Below are 11441 nucleotides of genomic sequence, written 5' to 3'. Positions count from 1 at the left end.
TTGATGTAACAGACACGTATACATCATATAGTTCTATGTTAAGATGTTGAGCACCGTAAGATAATGACTGAAACCACTGGTATGTGAAACGACGAACATTCATATAGTTTTTTAAATAACGCGTTGAATGATTTATGGTTATTAGGATAATGGTAGGTATACAGTTAGTTGAAAAAAGATGTATAGGTTAGAGTTTATTAAAGTGACATTTGTATTTAAAAGCAATGCATACACATGTATAACAAATATGCATTTTGAATGATGAATCTTTAACTACTTACCAAATAATTTTATGGAAAATATTAATTACTTATAACAATATTGAAACCGTGTAGTTAATCATGGCTGAACGTGCTCAAATATTAAATGACTGGTGAGTGCTTAAAGGTTTACAGTGATTAACTATCGTCTCATATGGTAGAAATATGCACTTTTTTATGCACATTTCTTTCAAATTAAACACGGTATCCTACATAAAAACCATTGTTTATTTTATATCTATTCATCCTTTCGGTAAATTAAAACTATTGTATCGATTGTGGTTCATCTTATTTGGGTGTGAGAGTGCATCTTTAAGTAATTTCTTCGTGAATAAGTAACATAGGGTGTTGAAGGCAGGTAAAAGTGTTATGCAACAGTCAATCACGGTCCCCAGGTCCGGGGAATAGCGGGGACTTTGACTTTCGGTATAGCCATCCCCGGGTAGAATCCCCGCCCTGCAGGGACAAACTATGAGTAAAATCCCCGCCAAAAGCCCCCTGCCCTGGGACATCCCAGGTAAGGCCCATTCTCCGCTATTTTCGGTTCGAAAACAAAACCCCAGCATTCACTCGTTACTGCGTGGCTACCTGGAAGATAAAACCACAGCCCATTTTCCACGCTATCCCCGGACCTGGGGGCCTGTGGTTACAACTGACTGGTGCATTATATCAGCCTGTCTTTAGCGAGTATTGCCTCATTTTGGACGAATGTCCAACCTTAATACATTTAAGTAATGGATGGTCCACTGTGGACAAAAATGTCCTCGATACTGTATGGTTAGTTGGAGGCTTGTTTATACTAGCCAAGGTCTCCCGGCAGTGTTAATTCAAGTATGGATGATACATGATAATGGACGGGCTATAGATGAACCTGGCTGCTCTGCGTAGAACCACATCCAATTTGAATACCAGGGCTGGTATTCAATATTGGTCTTAATTTGATCAAAGAACGATGTAGCTAATCGGATTACTTGTAATTAATAACTGACCAATAGTATGAATGAAGCCTATGATCATAAGATTAACTTAAGATAAATATTAAATACTAGCCCTGTTTTCCATTGGAAGGGTTCCAGACTGAAGCAAAATTTTGAGGCGGATCAACGTGAAATAGGTCCAAGGCGTTGCAAGAGTGTAACCCAAACATTTACTGATAAGGCCCAAAACAAGTTTTCTGCTTCCACTTACATCTCAAAAGAAAATAGGGTAAGTAAGTAGGCATAACTTTTTTTTCGAGAACCGGGATTCTGTACCAAACCGACCTTTACCCAGGTATTTTGCTATTGTAGAAACTTTTAAATTTAAAACGGTCAAATATTAACATGCTCGATCAATGAATCCACACTACGGCAAAAAAGGTGTAGGTTTGGTGATAAAAAATAGGGTGGTCGGGTTAGTTGAAACAAACAAAATAAAATTAACACCTTAAAGCTGCACTTTCACATATATACCGAGTTGGCAACTTTTTCATGTTTTATGTATCAAATCAGCTGATTTTAGCATACGCGTTTTCAGATCAGTCATATATATATAGGCTAAAACACAATTGAACAGATCTCAATTATTTGGAAAACTGCCGATTTTTTTTAAAGCGTTAAAAAGGCTTTTAGCCATAAAACATCAATTTTGGAGAGTAAATATTAAAATTGCGATCTGATCTTTTATCAACATTCTTTTTTTTTTCGCCGTTTTTCAGACATTAACGCAAAATATAGCTCATTCCAAGACAAAAAAGTAAAAAAAATGTCAAAACGGTCTATCTGTGAGAGTGCAACTTGTTTGATGCATGTGCGCTCTGTCTGTGCTGTTTGTACGTTAGTTGTCTCTCATCCAGTGCCACTAGTCCAATGTCACTTGGACCCTAGGCTTGTGACTCTTAAAGGGGCTATAAACCGGATGGTCCCAAAATTGAAAACAACAACAACAACAACAACATTATATCCACAAGACATGCCTATAGAATTGCCAAAAGGAGCTGGTATGAGGCCGATGTTATCAAATTCACAAAGTTTTTGACATTTTTTTTGTTTCTTGCAAGTGTCGCAATCATCGGGTGTCTAGTCCCTTTAATAAGGATTTTTTGCTTATTGTTTTGACTACTGCGCTTGTCCCTGAAGTTCTCATTGTTTAACTGATACCTTGTTTCATTATTCCTTATTTCAGGTTTCTCTGAAGTACTCCTTACCTGTTCAAGGCTGTTGTTGGTCTGTTTTCTGATCGATTAAAGTGGTTGTTCCAGGCTTGATATGTCGGTCATATGTGTTTAGAATTGATTTTTAGAGTACACATCAACATAAATATAGACTACAATAATTTGTGAAAAGAGTACTTTCGGTAACTTATTTTGCACCTACCCCTTAAATCGTCTATATTTACTTTTTTATTTCAATATAGGGGAAAAGGGTATTGAAATAATGCAGAATATTCATTTTCGAGTAGTAATTGATAAAATATTTAGGGGGAGTGCCCTCGAGCCCCCTGCCAACGCTTAAACCAAAGAAACCTCGGTTCTGAGGGAGGGGCGCAGGTCAAAAGGTTACGCCCTTTAAGTTACACCCCTCTTACGTCATATCCTGGTACCGCCCCTGGATACAAACTTTATACAAGGGCGTCACAAGGTCTTCGAATTTAACAATTATATATATTAGACAACTAGATTATGTTTGGGTCAGATGCCTTAGACACAAAGAAATAACATACCATATCATTAATATATCCCCGAAGAAACTGACAAAACTTAATCATTGTCAAACCTGTTTGTTTAATGCAACTGGTGTTTGAAAGATATGTATGCGACATGACCTTGACCGTTCAGATGTACGTCACATGACAAAATGTTGCAACAAAATATTTTTCATATGCTATTAAAACTGGGAACGATAAACGAAACAAATATATATATATTTCTAAATGGCAGGTAATATTTTTTTAAAAACACGGAAATCATTATTATATCGTAATTGGCGTTGAAACACAATTACATCGTAATTAAATGCAAGAAAGTTGTCGGTTTTAACCATTTGCAACATCAATTCAAACTAATTTCAAAGAAGACATGATATTTGTTTTGTACTTTAAACAACTAGCTAGCCACATCATAAATACATGGACCAATTAATCATATTTCTTTATAATTATAATTTCCCGCATTTTAAAGTGAGTTAGCTTTGAAGTGCATTTTGGAGGAAACATTCAAATGTTAACCGCACCAGAACACCTGATTTTGAGTTAATTATTATTATTTTCAAAAACGTATCATTCATTTGTAATTACATGATTGTCTGGTACTTTTTTACATGTACACCGCCTCCGTGTCCAAGTGGTTAGGGCGTCCACCAACGGAGCGGGCTCACAGCCCTAAACGGGGCTTGTTCTGATATATCCGGTTGCCAACCCTGCAGCTTGATTTAAACATATTTTATTGCCTTTTTCTTTCAACATAATCGGTATTTACAACAATAATATAGAGTATACAAAAAGCAAATGGGTTGGACACAAGTTCTAACAACATTAGTAACGTCTTCCCCTGCAGCTAATTAAGTTATGGGTACCGACAGCTTTCCGGCCAGGGACCCGGTATTCAGGATAAGAATATGGAATCACCTCAACCAAAGTGTCGCATAAGTCCATCGGACTGACCATGCCCCAGTTTCTCGAAACTTCTTAGTCCCTTATAGCAAGATTAAACTTATTTACTTCTTTGTGAGTTTTTATATTTAAGATATGATTTGTGTTAATGATAATCAAAATAAACCAAAATTCCATTATACTATGTATTTTGGCTAATTGAAATGGCTACTTATAGCTACGTGAGCCATTCAACACAAGGAAGTTTCCACATTTTGGCCCTTGGTAATGACGACGACAATGATGATGATGATGATGATGATGATGATGACGACGATGATGATGATGATGATGATGATGATAATGATGATGGTGATGGTGATGATAGAAGAAGCTTCATCATAATTTATTCGTGATATTTCCTTTCAATATTATTTTACAAATCGAAAATAATGTTGCTTTTAAAATTTTGACCTGTTTCCGTTTCAAAGAAATGCATGTTTATATATACATATTAAACACAAACAGCATCATTGAAAAAAGGTTTATTTGTTATTTTATGTACAACATTTACTTCTCGTTGCAAAGAATTAACCTTTTGATATACACGAAATCATTCGATATACATAGGTAAGATAGCAGGTCGTTATTTACACGTAGTACATATATGTATACACACCAATAAACAACAATAATTGGTTATGTGAGTTCGATAGTTTCTTCAATCGCAATAGCCTCGGCCTTTTTTCGCCTTTTCTCCGATAGCCTTGACAAACGACCAATTACTATAATTCCTAGGACCATTAGCATCACAAAAGCTATCACGATACTTGCAGTAATGATGTGCCACGTTTCCCCATCTGGAAAAAAGATGGTAAGGGTAGGTTTCGGATTAAGAACTGGTTCTTGATGGCTCAGAAAATGGGGATCGTCCAGAAGTGGTTCTTTAACACTCTTGATAACAAATATTCTAAATTCAATTAAACTTGGTCAGAATGTTTGTCTCTTTAAATTCGATTCAAGGTCATGTGGAGCCAACAACTATATCATTAATTCCAATGGAAGGCAACATTTTAGATGCCACAATGTAGAACAATATTCAACGGAATGCTTGTCTCCATTAAATGTAGGTCAAGTTCGAGTATAGGTCATATGGGGTCCAAAACTTATGCGCTACGTCAATTGAAAAAAACATCGTAAACAATCATAGGCTACACAATCAATCTAACTTAATCAGAATGTTTGTCTTAATTAAATGCAAAACAGTTTTAACTGGGTAATATGAGGTCAACATCTAATTGACTAGATCAAATAAAAAGAAACATTGTTAATACTCTAGTGGCCACTAGTTTGAACAAAATTCAATGAAACTGTACAGGAATGTGTGTCTCCATTAAACCTAGGTCAAGTTTGAAACCAGGCTAGGTGAACACATTACCTAGATCACGAGGTCAGTTGAAATGAAACCATTGTCACCAATTTAGAGGCAAAACTTTTGGTCAAGAATCAAAAGAAGTTGGTCATTATGTACGTCTGCAAAATGTAGGTCAAGTTAGATACTGGGTCACGTGGGGTCATACCAAGGACAAAAAGATAAATATAGCAAGCACATTCGTTGCATTGATATCCCCCGCCAGATTAGGCAAAGTAGATGGTATGGAAATCACGTGTTGGTGAAATATTTCCACTCAAGCCTGCACTACGGCTGCAGAATTGTTGACTCTTAAACATATTGGATATGAGATATGAGCTTGTTTGCGACTGAAAAGAAAGAGTATTATATATAGTGTAGCATTTAGAATTGACCTAGAAACCTTGTTTTTGACTCCAGGTTACCAAGCCAAACTAATAAAATATTTTATCAAGGCAAACATTCTGATTAAGTTTCAATAAGATTGGACCAGAAATATTGCAAACATATCAGAGTGGAGCGGATATATTGCCTCAGTTTGTTCCCAAGATTTGACAAAATGACCTGTTTTTTTTACCAATGTGACTTACTTTCAAAGTCTACCAAGATAACACCCAGAGGAACATTCTGACCACAGTTTGAATAACGTATGAGCCATCAATAAAATTTGGTTCCGGACATGATTTTGTTTCAAGATTTACCTATTGACCTAGTTTCTGACCCCATGTTATCCAGTTACGAGCTAGTCAATGATTTCACCACGGAACACATTTGGATTAAGTTTCATAAATATTGGACCTGATACATTGCCTTTAGTATGTTCCCCAGAGTTTTGACATTGTGACCTTTTTTGACCCAATGTGACCCATTTTTGAAATGCGGCAAAATCTCGGGTAACATTCTGTCCAAATTTGAAAATAATTTGACCAATCATTACCATGATATGGTTCCAGACAATTAATCTAAGATTTGACTTAATTACTTAATTTTTGAACACATGAAACCCAGTTAAAAATATCCAAGAGTTCATGCTTCTAGTGTGTTTCAAAGATCTTCTAATATTTTCTAATATTTGACCTTGTGAACTAATTTCTGATCCCGTGTGAACCACGGTTGAGACTTGATCAAGGGGAACATTCAGTCCGGACGGACGAAATAACGGACGGACAGACAACGCCACAACACAATCTCCTTAAGAAACCCTAAGGATAATAAAGGCTTTCTAAAGGGACATAACTGTTGATGGAAATCATCGGATAGATCTGTATTACGCGGACTAAAAGGATGTCCCTACGTCGAATTAAAGAACAAATATTGTTAACAAACTAGAGGCTTCAATGCTGGCCGTATACTTGTATTAATGAAATTTGTCTTCATAAAATTCAGTTCACTTTTCAATCTGGATCAAGTGCAATTCCTAGGTGATTTGGTCAAATATTTGAAAAAGCCTTTTACATTTAACAAGTATTCATAAAACATAGGGAAACTGATGCTCAGATGAGCAATATATAGCCACCCTGGCCCTCTTGGCATGGATAAAAATGTCCATATGCGTGAATTCTATGCTTTACTTGACATAACAAACTGGTAACGATTTGTTAAAAATAACGCACATAAGGCCTCGCCCCATTTATTTATGACTTTGGGAAACTAAAATAACATTGTTCGACAGTTTACCTGAACACGAAGGCAGGTCTGACCACGTGGCATCTGGTTTACATGTGATCTTTGCGTTTCCATCGAGGCGGTGCCTATCCCCGCATGAAATCTTCACCACACTCCCCACAGCTCTGTTTGTACCTTTTTGCTCTGCGTGGAGAATGTTCAGGGGTGGGCAATCTGTGGGTTAAGCAAGGATATATTTTTCTCCCACCTCAGATAAGTAGATCCAATAATTCAACCATGCTAGATATTCTTATCTTGCCCACGGGCGAAGATAAAATGCCCGTATGGAACTTCTTTTTAAAGGTCACCACATTATAATTACCTCCCTTGTTGAAGACTGTCGTCAGTAGCATCAAGGAAATCTTGTCTTATGGTAATATTTAGAACGCTAATTAATTATTTCTCGCTTCAAATGTCCCCATAAAACAGTTTTCACGCACAATTCAAGAAATAATGCTTCATTTTCCTTAGAACTATTTAAAAAGACCGTTTTGACTAATAACATTAACTGGATCACTACGCGCGTATCTATGACAACCACGTGCTATCGCATATCCATACGCAATTATTTTCACTAAGCACAAAAGAGTTCCAGCAAAAAATACATTTTTAATTAATTTTGTTTAACTGAGGTGGGAGATAAAGCATCTACCATAGCCGCTCGTGTAAGATAGTTTCATCCCGACCCTCGCGCAGGGTGTTTTGCGGAAACTCGGTAAACCTCGTTTCCGCAAAACACTCTACGCTCGGGTCGGAATGTACCTATCTTACACTCTCGGCCATGGAAGATACTTATAATTCAGGGTACGGTGTTGTGGTCTTGATAATGTTCACCAGGGCCCTTATATATAAGCGTCTTAGTGAGAGAAATGTCAAATTAGTGATAAAAATGTTGTTGTTGTTTTCTAAGAAAACTTACAATTTTCTACAACAAAACAAAGAAAGTAAGCAAATAAAATGTCCGATTAATAATTGCGTATGAATACACTTGACGAATAACGGAGAGGGTGTTTAGAAATATTTGTTGTTATTTGTCGATTTTCTGTGCTAAGTTTAAATGTTTCACTAAGAAGCTTTATGTTAACGACCCCAGGCCGAAAGTTTTCGAAACAACTTAAGCGTGACGAGCTTAAGCAGCACTCTCACAGATATGTCGATTTTTCAACTTCATTTTTGTCTTGGAATAAGCATTTTTTTGCGTAAATATCTGCATATCAGTGATAAAAGACTGCTGACAAAAGATGTTTTATGGCTTAATGCGTTACCAACGGTTTAAGAAAAATACATAAAACATCAATTTTTGAACATAAGTATAAAAATCTGCGTCCTATTTTTTGTCAGCAGTCTTATATGACTGGTTTCCATGCATTTTCACATAAATTTGCTCGTTCGAAGACAACAAATAAAAAGTTTTCAAAACTTTCAATCTGTGAGTGCAGCTTTAAGTATCTAATTTCAATTACTTGAGCTTGATTTCACAAAATAAAATAAAAGATTTATTATGATGAGCATAAAGATAAGAGGTTTTCAAAATGAGAATATTACACATTTTAAACCAAAACAATCTTAGGGCGTTTCTTTTGAAACCAAACTACTTTCAGTTTTGGTTTACAGCGTTTCGGCGGTTTAGAAACCTTTTTCGAAAGTTTAACTTGAAGTAACAAATTTATGGTACTGTGTACAGCTTCAATAACATGACGGTGCTTCTGTAGGTATACGTTATTTCTGATTTTGTTAACAATAGTAGTTTTAATCGGTATTTCAACATACGTGTTGGATCACTGTTCGTGTGTTTTTTGTTTGTTTTTTCAAAGTTAACTAGTTTTCGGATGAAACGAATCGACGTAACAGCCTTCAGAGTACTAAGGAATAGAAATTCTTTGCAGTTTTGCTAATTGTACACTTGTCTATTTTTTCAAACGTTTTAAGGAAGTTTTTTATCTGCATGATATTCACTAATGTAAACTGTTTGTTTACTTGGTTTAATTTATCAAGTTTAAATAATTTGGCGTAAATGAAATACGATACTTAAACTCGTCACGCTTAAGAATGTTCGAGATATTTGACTTTGAGGAACTAAAATGCGGTCGTGGTTGTCCGATATCTAAGTCTCTGTCATGCAAACATCTTATTTTTACCTCGTTACCTGCAAAGCAGAAAACCTTCGACTAAAATATCATAGTCGAAAATGTCAGAACATCCAGTGTTTACGCCTGTCATAGGCGATAAATAACACTTACAGCATTATTCGCGAACAGCGAGAAACGTCAAACAAAAAAACAAAACCAAAATACTACAACATATGGCTTTGCATTATAATTCGAATAGAGAATGCGAAAAGGTTCTATCATCTTCTATATGTTATGTCACATGGAACCTTTTCTCATTCACCTCTCGAATTGTTCAGGTGAGATTTGCATGATAATTCATCTATTTATAAACGTAGTTAATGACAAATATCAAATGTTTATATTCAGTATGCACTTACTAAGCAAACACACTCCCTCCGTCTTATGGCATTCGCCATTGATCTTACATGTAGTCGTGCAAACTTGATCACATCGAGCGCCGTAGAAACCCGGTCTACACGTGATGCACATGTTACCCTGGCACGTGACACAGTTCGGCCCCGGGCACGTGGCGCCACTACAAGTGACGTCACATGGTCCGACACATTCCCCGTCGTTAAATTTCATGTCATCTTCACATATTTTTAAACAAGTTCCCCGCGAGTCACATACGCCAGTTGGACACAAATCGCACGAACCTGCGGTTGCTTCTACATACCGGCTAATCAACATGTAAAGAACCAATAACATAATCACCGTAAATCTGGACGTAAACATCCCTAAGTTTATAACACCACGTTTTGGCAACATTTCAATTTTATTGCGTGTTATCTTTGTATACAGTGGTACTTAACCTAAAACACAAGCCACTGCTAGCTATCCTTGCGAATAAATACATGAATTGCATGTGCCATAAACCCAGTTGTGAAAGCATTATTTATGTCACTTAACTCGCCTCACAAGAAATTGATGGTTTGTGTGCGTGTTGGTTATTTTGTTAATTATTATCATATGTAAAAATTATAATAATACCATAAAATACGGACATATTAATCCGAATAAGAATTAGCTGTTTAAGATATTTTAAAATATTTAAGGTCGCTTAAACTTTAACTGAGACTAACTTATTTTCATTGAATAACATTAAGCACAAATATCGATCAGGGCATATTTGTCTGTAGTTTGAAATGCTACACCGAACATACTCTTTGATATACAAAACGGTGCTAAAGAGATTTTCGAATGCAACTTCTCAAATGACAATTGGACGTATTACAAAAGTGTATTAGGCGTAACATTTTATTCATTTTTTTCGGTTTACCGACCGACTCTAAGGCGACTATAAATAAATTGCTAGATTTCCATCCCTGCCCGCCCCCTTCTTTCTTGTGCCGCCCCTAAAAATGTATAGACTCAGATAAAAAATAATGTTAAACAAGGGTCTGTAATGGCGTATCGGTTCGATACTGTCCGTAAACGGCGTTTAATTAAAACCTTTTATGTCAATGTATAACATTCACATGTAAAAAGGAATATAGTAACGATCATGTTATTGGTTCGTCTAGAAAATATGTTTATGGCCTCTTATGCAAAAAGAAAGAACTTGAACACAATGTCATCGGTGAAACAGTCATTTAAGAAAAAATGTCACATCCCGTTTATATAGATTAAAAACAAAAAAAAAATGGATAAAAAGCTAGCAATTTATTGATATTTGGCCTTAACGACAGCACAAACAATAATTGCTGTTCAAAGGAACTCCCTAATCCCGCTTGTATAAAATAAACCATATACATGTATTAAATTACCAGTTAAGTTTTCTTTTACGGTACCTTGTCCATATGGTCACAAGGAGTGATGTTCCGTTAATCGATTTTAATCGACATTGGTTGGTCCTGAAATCGGCGAAAATCGATTATATTTGGTCTTGATCGATCATCGATTCAACCGATGATTTTTGCGTTCGGTTAATTTTCTCTCGTTATTTGCATTCGGTTCATTCCCTCCAATTGTCTACTTTGAGCTCATTTATACATTCAGAAGTGTTCAGTTGTTATCGTTTACAATATGACCGAGAGCAACAACAACACTAAATAACTTCCAAAATATACATAATATACGCACAGTTAAGGATTCCTACGTGACAATTTTAGAGAAGAAGACGGGAGAGGACAATCACATACTGTTACCTTGTCTAACTGCTGGTAAACAAACACGGACCTTTTATACATTCAACACAAGTGCAACAATCCATGTACATGTATCAGTTAGTGTGAGGGTTACATCTATGGAATTGTCAGTGATAATACAAAAAGCAGTTAAGCGGAGTTACAGCTGTTTTGAATGTTTGAACATCATCCTTTCATTACCACAACTTTCATTCACTTTAAGGGCCTTCCACAATGCAAAGGTCGTTCATGAAATGTTTAAAAACAACAATTTTGATTTAGTTTTGATGTTCGATATTGA

At 36.0% G+C, this 11441-nt stretch overlaps 1 protein-coding gene across 1 annotated transcript; it reads right to left on the bottom strand.

The window, feature by feature from the left end:
* Nucleotides 1-4360: 4360 nt before the first annotated feature.
* LOC128230390 (wnt inhibitory factor 1-like) lies at nt 4361-10022 on the bottom strand. The gene is made up of 3 exons (XM_052942610.1): nt 9392-10022; nt 6916-7077; nt 4361-4687 (listed from the first exon to the last, which is right to left on the bottom strand). Exons 1-3 carry the CDS (start codon nt 9780-9782, stop codon nt 4527-4529), a joined length of 714 nt encoding a protein of 237 aa, XP_052798570.1. The 5' UTR covers nt 9783-10022; the 3' UTR covers nt 4361-4526.
* Nucleotides 10023-11441: the final 1419 nt, after the last annotated feature.

Source organism: Mya arenaria, chromosome 4 (genome assembly GCF_026914265.1).
Source record: "Mya arenaria isolate MELC-2E11 chromosome 4, ASM2691426v1".
In the NCBI taxonomy this organism is placed as follows: domain Eukaryota; kingdom Metazoa; phylum Mollusca; class Bivalvia; order Myida; family Myidae; genus Mya; species Mya arenaria.
This window is presented reverse-complemented; position numbering and strand designations above follow the sequence as displayed.

Bases quoted from the DNA above. Each gene is read 5' to 3' on its own strand.
- LOC128230390 (XM_052942610.1), bottom strand. From the start codon at position 9,782: ATGTTGCCAAAACGTGGTGTTATAAACTTAGGGATGTTTACGTCCAGA. The intron at 7,078-9,391 runs GTAAGTGCATAC...CTTAACCCACAG, and splicing joins GGAGGGAGTGTGTTTGCTTA to ATTGCCCACCCCTGAACATT. The intron at 4,688-6,915 runs GTAAACTGTCGA...TCTTTTTTCCAG, and splicing joins AGACCTGCCTTCGTGTTCAG to ATGGGGAAACGTGGCACATC.